This window comes from Emydura macquarii, unplaced genomic scaffold, assembly GCF_026122565.2.
Source record: "Emydura macquarii macquarii isolate MOO-44397 ecotype Brisbane River unplaced genomic scaffold, CSIRO-AGI_Emac_v2 contig_1348, whole genome shotgun sequence".
Lineage (NCBI taxonomy): Eukaryota > Metazoa > Chordata > Testudines > Chelidae > Emydura > Emydura macquarii.
In genome coordinates this window covers 9,766,129-9,785,235 of record NW_027131485.1, presented here as the reverse complement: position 1 = coordinate 9,785,235, position 19,107 = coordinate 9,766,129, and the positions used below count along the sequence as shown (strand labels likewise).

Here is a 19,107-nt window from a genome sequence, read left to right as displayed (position 1 = left end):
AGTGATTAGCGTAATAGAAAATCTCATATAAGAAAGATTGGGATTGTTGGAGACTAATAAGAGGGGACATATAAAAGCCTATAAAATGAATAGTAGCAAGAGGGGAGATCAGGACTTTTTGTTCTCCCTGTCTCATAACATCAGAACAAGGGGACACGATGAAATTACAAGGTGGCAAATTCAAAATTGATAAAAGGAAATGCTTTTTCACACAACACATAATTAATCTGTGGGACTCACTGCCACAGAATGTCTTTGAGGTCAAAATTTAGTGAGATTAATAAAAGATTATCCATATGGATTGGATTGGACAGAGGCAGTGTGGTGTAATGGATAGAGGAAGACCTTTGTTCCATTCCTAGCTCTGCCATTGGCCTGCTGGGTGAGCAAGTCACTTCACTGCCTGGTGCCTCAGTTTCCCCAACTGTAAAATGGGGATAATGATACTGACCTGCTCCCCTTTGTGAAGTGCTTTGAGATTGACTGATGGAAAGTACTAGATAAAAGTTAAGGATTATTTATATGGACAGCAAGAATATCCAGAATTGTAATAGTTAATGCTAACTATTTTGGAAGAGATGTTAAATATTATGATTCAGGTTTTAAGACAATTTCTAGCTATTAGGAGGGCAAGAACCTGATATGAAGGGCAGATTATCACACTTTTGCCTAATGCTAGGGTGGTTGTACCTTCCACTGAAGCATCTGATGCTTGCCAGTGGACTAGATGGCTGTTGGGTCTGATCCAGCCTGGCTTTTCCTGTTGCCTGTTACTATCTTCACCTATGACAGAGGTCTTGGGTTTCACATTGGGAATTCCTTGTTCCTCTAAATCAGGAAAGGTACGGGAGGTGGGGGAGGGGAGTAACCCAAGTAACCAACTCATCCCAGCCCCATGGGAATGACCTTGCACTCAGCAGCTCCCATTCATTCTCTGGAGGTGATAGGTCATTTCTGGTGTGCTGTCTCACCCCAGGCACCACATAAATCCAAGCCCTGTGTCAGGCATCAGGATGCCAGGCAAACTCAATAATGTCTGATATTGATAAAGGAGACACATTAGATGGATGACATGCAAAAGCATTCACAAAGGCACATTACTCATCCTGTGTGATTGTAAGTTTCTTGGGGCAGAGAATGAGTGTCAATCTTTATGTAGAAAAGTTCCAGAGGGATAGCCATGTTAGTCTGTATACAGCAAAAAGAATGAGAGTCCTGTATAACCTTAAAGACTAACAAATTTCTGCGGGCATAAGCTTTCGTGGGCTGCAACCCACTTCGTCAGTTGTACTTCGTCATGCATCTGACGAATTCGGTTGCAGCCCACAAAACATTATGCCCGCAGAAATTTGTTAGTCTTTAAGGTGCTACAGGACTCCTGTTGTTTTTAATCTTTATGTAAAGCATTCTGTCAATGTGTGGCAATACAAGTGATTTAAGAATGATAATAAAACCATAGGAGTAATCAAATCAGTGACTGATCTCCGTACAATAGCAGCCTGCCAACCTTTCTTACCAGTTAGAACAGATTTACTCCCATCTTCAGTTCCTGTGGAAATCACATGGTTGTATCACAAATTGAAAACAAAAAGGTCCCCAAGTAGTATTAATTATCCAATTAGCACAGAGGCAGCCTTCACTGCTCCTTCTGAAATACCTCTTCTCAGTCTACTTGGGGAAGCAGCTAGGAAAGAACCCACTCTCCATAGAAATATTGAGAGGTCAAAATCCAAAGTCCAGATGCTTGGATCCCCTTTGTGCTATTCTAGTAACCCAACACATACTTAAAATATTCCGTTGGTATGGGGGATCTTTGACTGGCATAGAGCTGGCAGAACCAACTTTACATCATCCCTTCCTGTCCCTCTCCCAATGTAAAGGGTGAGCTGGGGTATGTGTGAGGGTGCTATTACAAGCCAGCACAATTTAGAACAGCTCTGAGGATGTTCTAAATTATACCAGGGTCTGAACTGTCCCCAGATGTGGGGGCAGAAAGATGTCAGCCTCATGGGACTCAGATGGAAAGATAGGCTCCATATAATCCACTATACTGCAGATCATGTCGTCCAGTGCTAGGGTGATGCTGACTGTATAACAATCACAATTACAGGATTCCTAAGAATTAAGCTGAGACTTAATGCACATGGGATCCATTCCTGTCTTATGCTGACTCAACCTGTTTTCTTTAGTGGCATGTGCTGAAGCCCTTTTGCCTGTGAGTTGGTTATACGGGAGCTGTTTCAAATGGCATCTGAAGGACAAAGTCAGAAAAAAGAGGGTGCATCTGAGGATCTTACAACCCCTGTCCAGGGCAATAGAACCTTACACTGGGGAACCATCCTCTCTGCAGTGAAAGACCAAATCCCATCTCTGGACTCTGACACCTCCGCGGTAAGCATTGCCGTCTAGCACCTTCCTCCCTATGTTCCACAACATAGGGCCGCACAATCGCTGGGAGCAAATCTGTAGTGTGCATCTGAGAGCCTTCGACAGTAAACTCTGTAATTGCCAGAATGTGGCTCCCATCCTGCCCTGTGTGTTCTCGTCATTTCAAACACTCCTGTACAGTGGCCTCAATCTACACAGGGTTGAGCACCCTCAACTCTCACTGAAGTCGTTGGGTGTGGAGGGCCCTGGCACCCTGCAGCATAGGGTCTCCTGTGCTGTTCACCTGTCTAACAAAAATCACACCATGAAATAGGCAAATATCCACATTCAAATGGCATCTTTTTTGTTTTTCTCCTTCATTCTGCTGGGCATTAACTGTAGCACTGTAACAGCCTGGCAGAAAGCTTCTGAACATGCCTCTCTGTGGCTGAAGTTCATGGAAATATGATCTTTGGCTGAGAGAAGATCTGGGTTCTTTTTGCTGTTCTGCCACTGACTCGCTGTGTGCCTCCCCTGTGCCTCAGTTTCCCCACCTGTAAAGTGGGGATAGTGATTCTTACCATGCTTTTGTATAACGCACATTGAGACTGACAGATAAAAAGTGCTTGTAAGATAATGACTGCCTACTTTAAGAGTAGTAGGGACTAGGGCCTGATCCTCAAAGGTATTTAAGCATCTGCTGCCCATTGAAACCAATGAATGTTAGGAATCTAAATCCTTCTGTGGATCTAGTCCTAAGAGTCAGTCAACCCCTGTTCTATGGTATGTCCCTTAAGATTCCTGGGCCTTTCTGAGTGGATGAAAACTTAGGGAAGGGCAGGTACATTAGGAGAGAGAAAATTGGTCCTGGCGGAATAATTAATGCATGGCAATAACCATACTGTTTCTTTAAGGGTCTGGGAACAGGAGAATTGTAGTGCAGGGTAGGGCAAGGATTCCTTCTCACGCAGCTAACTGGGAGGAAGGCAACATATATTCTGCCTCCTCTCATAACACAAGATTCCAACAGGGGAAGGAACATTGTTTGTTCACCTTTCCCAGCCTCTCAAGTAAAAGGATTAAGTACAAAGGAGCCAATCAGGAGAAGCTGCTTTAAGGCTGCAGCTGGCCTAAATTAGCCCAATATCAGCAAGGAGGAGCTGTCATAGTTTTTTTGATGTGATCCCTTGCCCATGGTGGCCTAGCTTAAGTATTGATGACTTTCTGTCTAGGTGAGAGATCTATTTTTTGAGAGTACACAAATAATAATAGTTTTCAAACATACTTAACCCTCAAAGAAGCTTAATTTACCCTCAAAGGAAACTATTTCTTCAGATTTAGTGTGTGATTTAGCGATAAATATTGTCTTGTGAGTAACACAGGTGAAAGAACTGTCAACTTGGGCATTAATCGCGCTCATGAGAAGTAATGTGGTCTAAGAGATAAAGCACTGGACTGGGATTCAGGTGACCTGTTTCTATTCCTGGTTCTGCCTCTGAAAAGCTGTGTGATCTTGAGTAAATTACTACTCTCTTTATTTCCCTTTCCATCCTTTGTCTGAAATGTCTATTTAAACTGTAAGCTTGTTAGAGCAGGAACTATCTCCTAGTAGTGTCCTGATCTCCATGAGGGCTTCTAAGTGCTATTATAACAAATGAATAATAACAGTATAACTAAAAAGATATTTTTGTACCTTGGTGCTATGTATTAATTTTAATGGCAAATCAATCCAAGGTCTCGTTCACACACTAACATTCTCTAAATCCTTTCTGTTTCTATGCATCTGGAGCAAGCATCCTACGAAGAGTAACCTTGGCAATGTTATCTGGAGCTTGACCATAGCACTTAATTTGCATAAAGTAGAGCTGATTGCATTACCCTTCATATTTCATACAAAACTACAGCACACAGAGACTGCATGTCACAGCTTGCAATGCTCCATCTTGAGTTGAGTGGTGTCTGCACGCCTCAAGAGACACCATTGCACCTGAGACCTGTAGTCTCTACATGGTGTGGTCTTGCACTGAAGAGGGCAGCAGCGGTTATGTTATACAATCCAGGAGGCACTTTGGCCACCCCAAATATGCATTTCATTAAAAATAGAGCAATCCTGCTGCAGTGGGGGAGTGCAGGAGGAGGAAAACTAATCTCAGTAGGCAGTCAGGATTTGCCAGCACAAAGAGTTACTGGAGATGATATACACTTCAGTTTAGAAGGCAAATGTGAAAGCTGGAGACTGCCTGCCTGATGTGGGGGTGTTGATTCTTACATTTGATATAAAATATGGATTCTACTTGTGCATTTTAGCTATTGCACTGAGCAATGCAGTCACTGGGATTTGCAGATACTCAGCACCTCTCAAGATTCGGATCACTTGCCTAGTTTTGTCCCCATTGAAATCAATGGGACTTTTTCCATTAACCTTACTGGGAATGGGTTCATACCCAATATTTTATCTATCTCTTATTATTGAAGTCCATTAATTTGCTAAACCCACCAAAGTAAGAGTTTATCTCATACCCTTTGGATGTAGAGTACTAGTTGCTCCACTGAAGATATGACTCAGCCAGATATACCTCAATATCATAGTCAAGCGTGAGATACAGTAGAAGTAAGATGACTTATGTCACCATGAAACATCTGTGTAAATGTGCTGACCCTTCCTTTCATCTCTTGATTTTGTGTGTCAGTCCGATTGTGATGAAGATGGGGAGCTGTTCATCTTCCAGCGAGATCTACCCAATCTGATTCCTGACTTGTCCGAAGAACTGACAGATTTTTCTCCAGAAGACCAAGACATGCAGGTTACTGACTGTACTTCTGCAGCCACATTTTCTGTGATTGTCAGTAATGCAGCTGCTTAATACCTTAATTTAAACAAATGCTTAATAACAGTAGATTTTTAGGTTGCACTGCATGATATAAGTGCCTGGGTCCTCCTTCTCCTCTTGGGCGGGTATCTCTCATTTGCTCTCTATTCCTCCTCTATTTTTGTAGGCTTTCTTTGTCTCCCTGTTCTTGGGATCTGGGCTCCTTTCTCTTTGTCCTACCTTTTTGAAGTTCCTCTTGTTATCTCCTTACTCTGTGCCCACCCCCTCTCGAGCTGAGGGTCCTCTCTTTAGCTCCTTGTAGTATGGATCCTCTCTCTCCTTCCCTAAGCCCTGGCCCTCTTTCTTTCCCTAACTGGCCTGGTCCCTCTCTCTTCCAAGGAGCCCTTCAGTGTCCACAAAATCAAACGAGCCTGGTTTTGAAAGAGGTACTACTCTATGATGGAGATGATGCTGGTTGTCTTGCTGTAGTAGCCAACAGATGGAGATACAGGCAGCAGGTGCAGGCCACTTGTCAGGAAGTGTGATGAGGGCATGGAGACACTGATTTATTAAGGAAAAAGCTGGAGAACACTGAGTCTATGAACCTTTTTACAATAGATAATTGTCCCTCAGCCATTGACCAGCTTCTGGCCTCAGGATGATCTGTGAAGCCATACATCATTCAAGCATTAACCTGCTGCATAGTCTTACTGTTAACTTGCAAGCCTTTCAGAGTGTGAAATGTCTCCAATCACCATACTCCCTACACAGAAACTAGAGAGGAAGTAATTGGGCTGGGTGTACCAAAAAGTAATTGTATGAAGTTAAGCCCTGGGCATAGAACTATTCATAGGTAAGTTAGCGGGGGAGCAGGTCAGCTCCAGTATTTTGGCATGGGGACACCAGCTTCTTTTATCACCTTTCCTCTTCAGCTGGGATCTGTATGTAAGCAATAAGACAGGATAACAGGGCACAGAGCTAACTGGATTTAAGGTGCACCCAGGATTTCCTGAAATTACTGCTTTTACAAAATGAATCTCATTCTGTTTTGTAACAAATCTCAGGGATGAGACCTGACCCATTCAGTTACCACATGCCCACTCAAGCTGAACCTCCATCAGCCATTCAGTTTTACTTGGTTTATTGTATGTCTGTTTATTGCTTTGGAGATATGTGTGACTGTCTCTTCTGATATGCATTTTCTGTATTTATAGCAAATATTAGAATCTGTGGGACACCCCAGAGACACCTGGAATGGAAACCTACAAAGTTCAGATCTTCAGAAAGAAATAGATGTTACCCAAGCTGTGGCAAAAGAACACGTACCATTGGTTAGAGATGAGATGTATGCTTTTTCTAACCTGACTGAAGAAACTTCAAGCCAACAGGGAGCAATCCTTGCAGATCCTACAGATCAACCTCTTAGAGGAAAAGAACAGGACAGTGGAAAAGACAGGGAAACAGAAGACTTCTGGACTAATATAGAACTGTCTACAAAATGGCCATATTTTGTAAAAGCAAACAACAGTGAAGAGAGAAGAAAGATGATAGAAACAAAAATACTCTTGAAGATGAGCTTAGAGCCACCACCTGGAGATGGAGGCCATTCGGAGCTAAAAGCGAAATCATCATTGGAGACTATTAGTGACAATCTAGAAAGAATCACTAAAGCAGAAAATGAGCAAGGAGCCACTTCAGCTGAACACCCTCGAGGGCTGATGCTCTTTTCATTGCAGGTAGGTGGGGCAAACAGATAGTTTTCTTTAGTGATTGATTGCTTAGGGGTCTAGCATGGTGGACAATGCATTAGATGCATTAGATGCATTGGTCCATCAATGGCTCTTAGCCCAAATAGTCAGGGCTGCAACCCCATGCTCTGGGTGTCCATAGCCTCTGATTGCCAGAAGCTGGGACTGGATGACAGGGTCACCTGATAATTGCCCTGTTTTGTTCATTCCTTCTGAAGCACTTGGCATTGGCCACTGTCAGAAGACAGGGGTTAGGTGTACTATTGGTCTGATCCAGTATGACGGCCGTTCTTATGCCATACATGAATAACAGTATAAGGACTACATTTTCAAAAACAGTTACCTAAATTGGGTCTGCAAAACACATGCACAAAATACTAACCTGGTTTTGTAATTAGGTTTTAGTCAGCGGCTGGCTTCTTTTATATATTAGTTTTTAATACAATTTAGGCCTAGATCCTGCAAATCTCAACTCAAAGCTCAAGTGGCATCCATTGATTTCAATAGGGCCTTGCATGAATGCATTGGTGCACTGATGTAGATTGAAATTAAGATCTGCACCTAGTGTCTTTCTAGTACAAATAGTATGGATTTATACTATAGATAGGTATATTTTTAATGAATGTTATGTCTTAAATCACATTCAGGACAGACACTTTGTGTATGAAAAGCTCCCTGTAAATTACTAGTAATATAATAAAGTGAGCATGTGGGCAGGTTGGGTATTTTGCATTTTTAAGCCCAGGGAAGGCTTTGAGAGGAATCTGTAAACTCTGACATTTCCTGCTATTTAGCCACCAGACTGTTTTTCCTCCGTACATAACGAGCTGTGAATGATGAACTGCAGTGAGCCACTGATATCCCATGAATTCCAGTGCAGACCCAGGATGGCTATTCGTGTACATGGAAACAACTGATTGTCTAGCAGCCCAGGACAACACAACCTGGTCTGAAGAAGGGCAATGTAAATGTTTAGGTCCAGATTCTCAAAGGTAGTTAGGCAACTTTGGGGTTTAGTGTTTCCTTGCCAAGCTGCAGTTCTCTACTTACAACTCCTGGGTGCATTGTTGACCAGCACATCTGAAATAAGGTTACAGTTGAAAACTCTCTCTCTTCTCACTGAAAAGCAGGGGAATAGGATGGCTGGCCTGCAGCTTTGCTAACTTACTCCGCTGGCTCCATGTAGCCAGCTCCTCTCCAGCCTGCACTGTGGCAAATTATATATGGTGATGAATAATTTGAGGTCATCCCACTTTCCTATTAGGCAACCAATTCTGAGGTCCAGGTTGCTGCTGGCCGTGCTATAGAGAGCAAAGGATAGTGCAGGTTAGGGCAGGAACCCATCTCCTTTAAATAAGGTAGAACAGGTAGAAAACAGAGGGACAGGGCTATGTGCCTCATCACCCTGAAACTTGCTGAGGATCCACAGCTCCCTTTGAAATCAGTGGAGGTTACAAGTGCTCAGCAGCTTTCAGGATCAGGCTTAGTACCCTGCTTTTGGAAGAGAAGATGGCCTGGTTCACCTTACTGTCTTTCCGCCTTCCTGATTTTTTCCCCCCTAGTCTATTTTTATAGGAGTTAGTGATCCTTAAAGGAGAAGTCTCCTGCAGAAGTGGGTGGGGAAAGTGGGGTAGATGCATTATCTGGTAGGAAACATGGAGTTAACATTTCACTCTTCCCTCTCACTGAACCACTTCCATTAGCACGTTAATTGTGAACACAGCCAGACAGCAATGCTAATATAGACAGTCCCACCTCTGTTTGAGATGGTGTTGGAGAGGAAAGACAGCCTGAGGTATTCAGAATGGGGACTGAGACCTGGGCTGGATCTGGTATTGCTGGATGGACATGAGAGGTGGGAGAGGGTGACCACAGTCAGTGGAGGGGGAGGTCAGGTGGATATTAGAGGGCTGGGTCTTGAATTTCTGACTCTGTGGAGGTGCTGATTCAGTCCATACTACTGCATCCCTCCCAGACTCAGCAGCTTCTTCAGATAGCGTGGGAAGCTCCTCCACTCTTATCTTGTGGTGCACCAGTCCCTCCAGCGAGGCTCTGTTAGAACTTAGACTGCACTTGCTCACATCAGATCTGCTTAGTCATGACAGTGGAATGCAGACAATGGGAGGCATCAGGCAGTAGCTCCCCACTTCTAGGTAGCCATGCCCAGTTTTGTAGGTCCATTCTGAAGGACCCATGTCTCTAGAGGAGTACAGGTTCTTCTGCTGGGGAAGGACAGCAACATGACACTGGTGGAGTTGAGGAAGGTGGATTTCCATGTGTTGTTCAGATGCTGCTGCATGTAAAGGTACCCAGGAGAACTTATCCCATGGAGAATAGGCCTTTGTGATTTTTACCTTTGTAATAACCTCTTGGGGATGAATTTTCTCTCACTGTTGGTTTCATTCTTTCAGGATATCGAGAAGTGGGATCTAGACAAGATTCTTGAGGACCTGGAGGAGCAGAAAGACAGTAGAACTCACTCAGAGGAGCCTGCTCTTCCTTCTAAAGATCATAGTAACATTGCAAAAGAAATGTCAACTAGCTGAAAATGTGTAAAAAATCAGCTCAGAATAGGGCCTGGAAAAACAACTCAGCCCACCAGAACCGACCTCTGTTCTTGTCTATGTCATTCCCTCTAATGTCTCCTTGACTGTCTACTTTGATGGTGCCTTGACCATTTCTCTTGAACATCTATCCCTCTGCTTAACTTCTCTTATTCTTAAGAATTATTTCTAGCCTAAACTTTCCTTTACTGTGGGACCATTGCTTCTTAGGTGGCCTCATTCTGAGAATGAACAATTCCCTTCCTTAATCTGTATTAAAGGTCCTGAGCCAGATGCAGCCCTGGTCTAAGCATATTGACAGAAACAGAAACACATCAGGGCTGAATTTGTCCCATTGAGCCTACAGACTGTGGTCATGTCTCTGTCAATTTCTGCCCATCCCACCCGGGGTCATGTTGCCTAGGAGTTGTGGTCATATCTTTTCAGGCAACTGGACAATGTGCAACACATTACTTGGGGCACCTGCTGCTTTTTAAAGGCGAAGTAGTGTATCCATCATGCCTTTCTCCTTCTTACTCACTCCAGAACTACTGGATGGAGGTCTCTAGGAGTCCCTGTGCAGCATCACCCCTTAGCTTCTCACTCCCCCTACAATGCAACTTCAACAGAGAAGAGTACATTTTATCCCTTGGAAAAGAGCAGCATGTGCACCCAGCTAGCAGCTTCTGTTCACTATAGCATATACATTAGCTGCCTGGGGAGACGGGCATTCCGCCTTGGGGCTATGGTGTTCTGGAAGGCATGGAAAACAGGTCCTCTTACCCACTACCTGATCCCAAATTGGATCAGGCTTCTAAACTCTGAGAAGATACCAGGCCTTATGATTGGGGAGTAAAGGTGGGTGGTAGGCCCATGGATCTGAACGGGATACAGATAAATAGAATCAATTGGTAAGTGACATTTAAACCCATAATGTCACTGGAAATTGGGGATTTTTGCATGCCCCATTGTAGAGAACAAAATATCCAGGGAAAAGATTTTGCTTGCAGTTTACAGTGATAACCATGCCTTTGTTTATTAAAATATGTCTCCTCTTCTGTATGCTCATTTATACTCACTTCTAACAACTCCTCTCCCTCTTCATTCAAACACACACACACACATATATATATATCAAAGCTATGGCCCCGCTCATGAAAAGTAGTGGCAGATGAAAGGTTATTTTCCTGATGCCAGCCTAGAACCAGACTAATTATCTTAAAAGAGAAACCCTGTTGGCTCAAGTGCTTAGCTGATGTAAATAGCTAAGGTCCATCAACTTCAACGAAGCTATGACAATTCACGCCAGCAAGTACTCTGGCCCATTTTCTCTAAAGGCACCTATTGTAATAATAGCGCATAACTGTCAGATTACTGTAACTTTAGAGTCTTAGGAGAAGATGCCGCCTCCACACCAACCAGCAGATGGTGAGTGCCATCCCTGCTGAGGGTACAGCAGTTTTAATTGTCTCTACCCTTCAGTTCCTTATTTCTATTATTTGGGTTTTTCCGTAGTTGGGAATTTTAACTGGAATATTTTGTTAGCGGTGTTTCCCAAATGGTGTGTTGCAGGCCTGAGGGTGGGGAGAGGCAGAGGTTGGAATATGAGCCACCCCACACTCTCTGCTTAGCGGTAGCTCTTGCAGGCCTGGGTCCAGTTCCCTGCTCTGGGTGTTGTGACCTGGCATACAGGGTTGCAGTGCTGCTCAGGGTTGGCCTGACTGCTCCTCTGTCCTGACATAGGGGTGGCTGGGCCAAATTTCAGTGAGTGGCATTGTGACCTGGTGCACAGAGTTTCAATGCCACTCACTCATATTTGACCCAGCCACCACTCCATCCTAACAGAGGGGTGGCCAAGCCAAATTTCAGCAAATGGCGTTGCCATTGAGACCCTACGTGCCAGATTCCCCACTCCCTACCTGGTTTTGAGAGCCTCCAGCTCTAGCCTGAGCTGCAACAACAAAGCATGTTTAAACAGCTTTTTTTTAGCGTGCTAGCATGAGCCCTGCTAGCACAACTCTGTGACCTCGGCTGGGAGGCTCACTGCCAGATGCAGTGTAGACATACCCTAAGCCTGAGGGTGTCAGCTGAGGACTTCTTGCTCTGAGAGTCCTTGAAGACTGGTCCCCATTGTCTACGCAGAGCTGGAGGCATATTCATATTGTTTAATTCTTTCCCACAACATATACAATTCTGCAACCCCAGAGTCTCCAGATTAGACCCTGAATTATGCTGAGGGCTAATAGGGTTGCACAGATGTCACTGAGGGCCCACTTTGGCATGTAGAAACTTTGTTACAGGTGACCATGTGAGAGAAGGAAAGCCAGACTTTCAGATTCCAGGCTGAGTTTGCAGGTAGGAAAACAATCTTGCAAGCTTATCAAATTTGATCTAGAAATCAACAATGAAAATGGAGCCCCATGCTATCATCTGTACATAGTCACTAGTTAGGATTGAACTGAACTTTAAAGAGCAAATTTTAAAAAGTGTCAGAAACTATTAAAAACAAAACAATCTTCCCCATTCCTAAAAATAAAAATAAAAAATCAGACCCCTTAAAATTTGGAAGGATTGATTGGATCATTCTTGTGGATCCTTAAGTTTCTGTACCATCCAACATCATTTACAAGGGACCAGATTTTCAAAGGTATTTAGGTGTTTAAAGATGCAGATAGACATCTAGGGAGATTAACAGAAGTGCCTAAGTGAGTTAGGCACCTAACTTCTGTTGAAAGCAAATAGGAGTTAGGCACCTGCCTCACATACGTGCTTTTGTCAATCCCATTAAGCACCCATCTGCATCTTTATATGCCTAAATACCTTTGTAGTTTTAGTTGAATATCTGCAAATGTACCTTCATTTATCATCCCCACAAAAGGTTTATAATAAGTGGTCCCTAGAAAAGGTACTTCTTATGCCATTGCAAAGCTGAAGCTTAAGAGGAAGGAAAATGGAGGTTCCGGTTACTTTAAATTAATATTTTTTCCAGAGTGAGGAGGAGGAAAAGGCATTTTGCCTGATTAACTGAACTAAAAATCTGGGACGAGGATGACTATATGGGTCTATTGTTTAAGATGTAACCCTTCTCTGTATTGTCCCTGACCTCAAACATGATGGTTCGCTAAGTGCTAGTCCACCAGCTTTAAGAGTTCTTAAATACATGCAGTGCTCTCTTGATGTAAAGGGAATCAGCAGAACTCTCAACGTTAAGCATTTGGGGGACCCGCTCATCTGTTTCCACCCACTCCAGACCTCTCAGCCTAATGGTTTGTGCATTGATTAGACTTTGGAGACTTTGAGTTGTCGTTTTCATTGTCTCGTTGCTATTCACATATGAAGAGCGCAGTTCACACAAACTCAGTTTCTTCTGTAGCGGCTCCACTTGTGTCTCAGGATCGTTCCCTTTCTGCTCTTCATCATTAAACCTAGATCCAAAGAGGGGAGTCATGATGCTAGGCCACTACACTTTGAAACCCAGGACTGAAATCTCTGTGTGGAGCCTGTATTGAAGTTATTTATATCACTTAGAATAGCTGTGGAGGTGCCCTCCTGGGGTTGCTAATGCAACCTCATAAGGGATGTCTACTCCTGCATTGTAAACCTGGGTTTGTGGGACTAAGTTTGTGAACGAAGTGTTTCCAAGCCCACGCTTGAGTGTCCACGCTGCATCATAAAGTTGTGTTTACAGTTGTTGGACCCAGGTCTCAGGCTTAGTGTGTAGTGTAGATTTACTTTAGGATCAGGTTACAGTAGCACCCAACTAAAACAGCACCCTTCCAGCTGCTAGAAGATTGCTCCACATGCTATCAGACTCAGCCCCAGCCAGGGTGATCTATGTATTTGTGACATCCAGCGTTGATTATTGTAATTCACTATTACAGATGGAGCTGGTAGCACCGCTGTAGTTCATGTTGCCCGATGTTTCCTATTAAAAGACCCTGTTTTTAGTGATTTATAGACTTTAAGCATTTGGGCTGAAATTTTCCATGCTGGGTGTTTGCCTCAGGCTGAAATTCTTTTATTTATTTTTTTTAAGTTTCATCAAAAAAGGTGAAGCGGCTGCCAAGAATGAGATTAGGAAAACAATTTGTTGTTCATGTTTAAAAAAATTTTTACAGCTGTTTTGTTGAGAAGCACTAGAACTTCCATTCTTTGGAGCAAAGACTTGAAATAAGGAGAGATAGTTGCTCTGGTGTTTGGGATGTGTCTTTTGATGTCCCAGAGAAAATTAACCTAATTTGACTACGATATCGCCTTTGAAAAAATTCAATTTGTATATGCTCAGTAGAGATTTGTCAGTTTGGCAGCTAAATTCTCTGACGATTCTATCTGTGCTAGGTTTGCTCCATTCCCTCAGAGCTCCTGCGTGCTGACTATATTGCATATGCACCATCCCCCCAGTGTGACTGACCATGTTCTAACCATGCCTCCATGTGCTTATCAAGACTTTCCCAGCAATTGCTGAATGAGGCAGGGGTCCTGTGGAAAAAAATAGTGTGTGATCATGTCATTAAAGGCTGTCTCATAATGCACAACAGGGTTGAATTAAAATTGTATAGGCAGTCGTAATATTGGACTTTTTCAACTTTTGAGTGCTTGACTTTGCAACCTTAGTGTTCTTTTAATGTAGCTTTTTAGGTGTAAAATCTCCTGTGTTTGGAAAAGGACATGTTGGGTTTCTGTGCCCCTCTCTCTGGAACAAACAGGCTGGGTCCCTGACTGTGGGCATGTTATTCCTTACAGGGAATATTTTCAGGGATTCAGGTACCATCAGTTCTCCTGTCCCCATCTTTACCTTCTCTCTGTCCTGTCTCTCTGCTGTTTACCTCTCTAAGTCTCCTTCAGTTAATACTGTAACAATCCATCCTGCCTTTCCAATGGATGCCATAGCCCAAATTCCAAGTGGAAGTGTAAATGGATGTAAGTTCCATTTCTTTACACTGAACTAAGGGACTGTGGCATGACAAGGAGCCAGAAGAAGGTGTAAATTACATTGGTTTATACTCTTTTCGATACCCTGCTGAATCTGACCCTCTCGTCTGTCCTGCCATGCTATAACAACACTCCAGAGGCCAGCTTACAGGGAATGTGGTGGCACAAGAGGAGTGGTGGCAGTCAGCAGTGGAGGAAGGATAGACCATTGTTTAATTTAATATCAGCCTGGTTTTGAAGTGAAACCAGACTTTGACTGCAGCTAGGTGGCAATAAACTCCTTACCACTTCCCTGACTGTGACACTCTGCAGGCAAAGTGACGAAGCACGAAAGGGGAAGTTGGAGGCTTTTCTTACAACAGCAAGACTGTAGTAAGTAGTTCTCTGTCTTCTCTGTTCATCCATAGAGACCTTGATTGCTAAATACCAAAGTGGACTCATGGAAAAGCTGGAAGAGTTGTGTGCCAAGCAGTCCAAGGCATTGTTTCCACGCCACAGGAAGCCATCGGCCTCGTTTGCTCCATTTCAAGAGCACCGGGGCAATCAGAAGTAGGTCCTTCTCTCTAGGAGTTAATTTTTGCACATACTGGGTGATTGTGATTGGGACTGTGGTAAGAATGTCTGGCAATTAGTGGTTTCACTTGGGTACCTTTCCAATGCCCTGTACCTTGCAGGAATTTAATAACACATTAGAAATGTGGCAGTTTTTTTCTTTTCTTAAGATGAAGAATTGCATGTGTTCATGGTGGTGTTGCCAGGCCAATCCACTGAAAAGGGCTGCATTCATCACAATCTATCTGTGCAGAAGTGAAGAGATCGTAGAACCTGTCACTCTCAAAGGGTAGGACTGGCAAAGGACCCTAGAAGAGTTAGGTGCCTAACTCACAGTGAATTTCAATGGGCATCTAATTCCTTTAGGATCCTTTTAAAATCCCAGCCAAAATTATCTGAATCTACTCACCAGTGCCCCAACTACCCCAGTGCAGCCATGGGCTAACAAGGGCCCAATCAGGTGCCCATTGAAGTCAAGATTCCCATTGACTTCCATGGGTGCTGGCTTAGGTCTTAAGTGAGCAACCCTCTTTCTGACTCAAGCAGCAATGACCATCTCTGGAGGGACACATCCATGACAGTGCAGGGCTTGCCAAGATGAGGGAGCAAACTAAGGGTCCACGCTCCATGTGATAGCGTTTGACTGTCATCAGCAAGGTGCCCTTCCATGCAGAATTCTGGGAGAGGGAGAAGGGCACAAACACAACACCCTTTTTCAGAAGAGCCTGCAATCTAAAAAGACAAATGGATGAAGGGCAGGAGAATAGGGTTATGCAGACAAGCCAAGTGATCAAGGTGATGAGTGGCCATGTTTTGATCTTTCCATGGGGGGTTTAAGGTTTGTATTTTCTCTCAATAGCCTCTTGACCTAGCCATTAGTAGTGGGTGTAATTTCTTTCAGGCATCACTGTAGAACTGGATCTTGAGGAGGGATCTGAATGCAGAGAAGCAGTGGCCTTCCATATCAGCTCAGGGAGGACATTCTGTGCACAGAGGGTGGCATGAAAGAAATGGTAGTGAAAGAAGCAGACAAACCGGGTATCAAGGCTGACATCATTGGCAGAGCAGAGAGTACAGGAGCAAATCTATAACAGACAAAGGCAGATTATTAGGGAAGGGCAGAATTATGGGCACCATGAAGGGCAGGACAAGAAATTTGAACATGAGGCGCTGAAGTGGCCAGCCAGTATTCAAAGAAGGGAGTGGTGTGATCTTAGTGACAGCACTTTGTCCACTTGTGAGTGAGAGATAGGACTGTAAGGGAAGCTGAAGGAGGAGGTTACAGTAATCAAACCTGCGCCTGTCTTTGACATTGTAAGCTCTTTGGGGGCAGGGACTGTCTTTTTCTGTGTTCTACAGTGTCAACTGCACCATCAGTGCTTGAGGAGTAATTAATAATCATTAACCATGGGACAAGGGATCCTGAGAGGTTGGAAGATTCTCCTCTCCACCTGGGGATAAAAATCAGTACATCACCATCGTGTCTCTAAGCAGACAAGTGTAGGCATATCCTCTGAGGGGATCATAAAATACTATTTTCTACTTGATCTGGTCAGGTTGATTTGTATGGCTGACTGTGCCTCTAACTGAACAAGGTCAGAGAATCATAAAATCATAGAAGATTAGGACTGGAAGAGACCTCAGGAGGTCATCTAGTCCAACCTCCTACTCAAAACAGGACCAACCCCAACTAAATCATCCCAGCCAGGGCTTTGTCAAGCTGGATGGAGATTCCACCACCTTCCTAGGTAACCCATTCCAGTACTTCACTACCACCAGATCGTTGTTTGGGTTGAAAATCAGAGATTCCCCAAAGATATCCAATACTGTTGACTATTTGGAAACGGACAGACTGTAAATCGGTAGCACTTCAACTCCTGTCTAGCCCAGACCTGTGTCACTAATGTGCTGTGGACACAGATCTGAACTCTATAGGAAGGGGTAGTGTCATATCTGTTGAATTCTGCAGCTGTGAAATTTGAATCTTGGCATTTTCAGTAGTGTTCTACCATGTGCAGAAACCGTGAGCTGGAATCTGTGCAATAACCAGGAGTGCAGCCCCTTTCTCAATCTATTTTCATTCCTGCTGGAACTCTTGTCCCAGGAAAATGAATAATACATTGAAACAATGATTTATGTTCTCAGAGACGTCGTCTTCCCGCCACCTCCCCAGAGCTGTCAAAGTGTGGACATACCAGAACTGCAGTGTCCAGCAGAGCCCCCAACAGTGTACATTGATTTAAGGGATGCTAAACCACACAAGTCAGCATTACCGTCTGATGAAAATCAAAGGTAATTACTGGGGTCTGATGTTAATGAGAAACGAGGGACCAAGAGCACAAACCTGAAAGCTGTTGCAACATCTCGTGCCCATTGTGAGCAGTACCATGGAGGGGTTTCTCTGCTGTATCATTTCTCCTTGCCCTTGGTTTGGAAAGGGTGGCCCTCTGGTGGAGCGAGTGAGCATTTGGCAGGTGAACTATCCAGTCAGAAATCAAGGATAGATGGGCAATCATGTGATTGCTGGCTCTGCTTTTTCAGTCTCCTGTGAGACTAAGAGGTGCCTAGATGGTGAGTTCTGGGAGACTGGTCTCTTTCCAAAGACTCCAAAAGCTCTGGCAAAGGATCTCCTCTATGAGTCTGAGAGCGCTATTTGCTTCCTCCCAAGATACATGGAGACACATCATGTCCACAGGGGTAAGTGAACAGTTTTTATCAACAACTAAGCAGTGACTCCTGTACTCTTTCCCCAGAGATGCTTAGCGATGGTGCTTGCTAGAAAATGGCTTTGAAGAAAACAGCAGTCTGAAGAAACCTTGTACATAATAAAGACCTAGTAGATGTGTTAGATACATTTGCCTAACCCCCCTGGATCTAAATGTATTTTATTAAGGAGTTCTGATTTAACCTGCAGGGAAGTTACATTTTACTACAGGCTCAAACTTAGCTTAAATCAAGTTGTTCCAGTAAAAACAAGCATGAGATTGTCCTTCTTGAGCCAGGATGAGTTACATTGTCTAAGTCGATTATGTTGTTAGGGCATCAAACAGTATGTGTCAGTTATTTGGGTATTTGCTGTTGGGAAGATGCCCCTGAAGAGTTGTCTCTATGCAGTTTGAAAGTATTAAAGATTCATTATTATTATTACACTATGGGCCAAATCTTCAGCTTGTATAAATTAACATAGCTCCAGTGAAGTCCGTGGAGCTGTGCCAGTTGATACCAGCTGCAGATCTGATTCCATATATTTTCTTTAACATCCCATTGTTTTAAATAGGCCTCTCAGGCATGACTAAGATGGCACATTAAAGATAAATGCCCCAGGCTGGTCATTGATATTGTGACAGTGAAGAGAGGTATCCAATAATCAGATCTCTCTGCTTCATAGCTTGAGTGACAGCTCCACTGAAGATGAAGAGGACACAACAGATAAGGACCAACACAAAACAAAGGAGAGAATGCAAGATTATTCCCAAGGATCACGGTACAAATTACATGAATCTTTACCTTTTCATGAAACTGAAATGATCCCCCAAAAAGACTTTTTGAGAGTGAGATCTCACCTACTAAAATATTATCCAGCAGTGATTCTCATAGCAAATCGGCTTAGTTTAATAATTAAAACAAAATTTTTCAGTCTGGTTCTAGCAAATCAATCTGTGTTCTTTCTGCAGCAGCCACAATGAAGATGCTGGAGTTAGAACATAATTGTTGATGCTTGAGGCAGAATAAAATTCACCTTTCTCTTTCACCACTATCTGGGATCTACAGGGATATCAGGAGTAAAAACTTTTTTTTTTTTTTTTTTTTTTTTTTGTCAGTGAATGAAAGAGGCATGGCTCAGAAGACACAGACAGTAGGAAAAATGCCTTATTTTTTTCTGAGCCACTTTGAGTGACTTGAGAGAATTGTTTTTAAATAACTCTGGACCAAACATTTTAAAAGACTGTGGGTATAAGCTCATATCCAGCCTTTTTAGGGAAATGATCAAAAAAAAGCTAGACATTGACATTGATCTAGAATGATTATTTATTGCAGTGTGTGGGAAGAGAAACTCTCAGATCTCTTTATTTGTCGGTATAACGTGAACAAGCAGGGAACTCCTGAATTGTAAATGCTTCGCAGGGATGCCAACTTCTCCCTATTACCAAACTC

At 43.4% G+C, this 19,107-nt stretch overlaps 1 protein-coding gene across 1 annotated transcript in view; it reads left to right on the top strand.

Moving 5' to 3' along the window:
- The first annotated feature begins 2,244 nt into the window (after nt 1–2,244).
- Nucleotides 2,245–19,107, top strand: part of DNAAF8 (dynein axonemal assembly factor 8) — a 128,837-nt gene continuing 111,974 nt past the window's right edge. The window contains exons 1-7 of the mRNA XM_067551099.1: nt 2,245–2,391; nt 5,058–5,171; nt 6,392–6,913; nt 9,337–9,439; nt 14,808–14,949; nt 17,098–17,244; nt 18,341–18,436. Coding sequence (XP_067407200.1) covers nt 2,245–2,391; nt 5,058–5,171; nt 6,392–6,913; nt 9,337–9,439; nt 14,808–14,949; nt 17,098–17,244; nt 18,341–18,436 — 1,271 coding nt within the window. The remainder of the gene's footprint in view (nt 2,392–5,057; nt 5,172–6,391; nt 6,914–9,336; nt 9,440–14,807; nt 14,950–17,097; nt 17,245–18,340; nt 18,437–19,107) is intronic.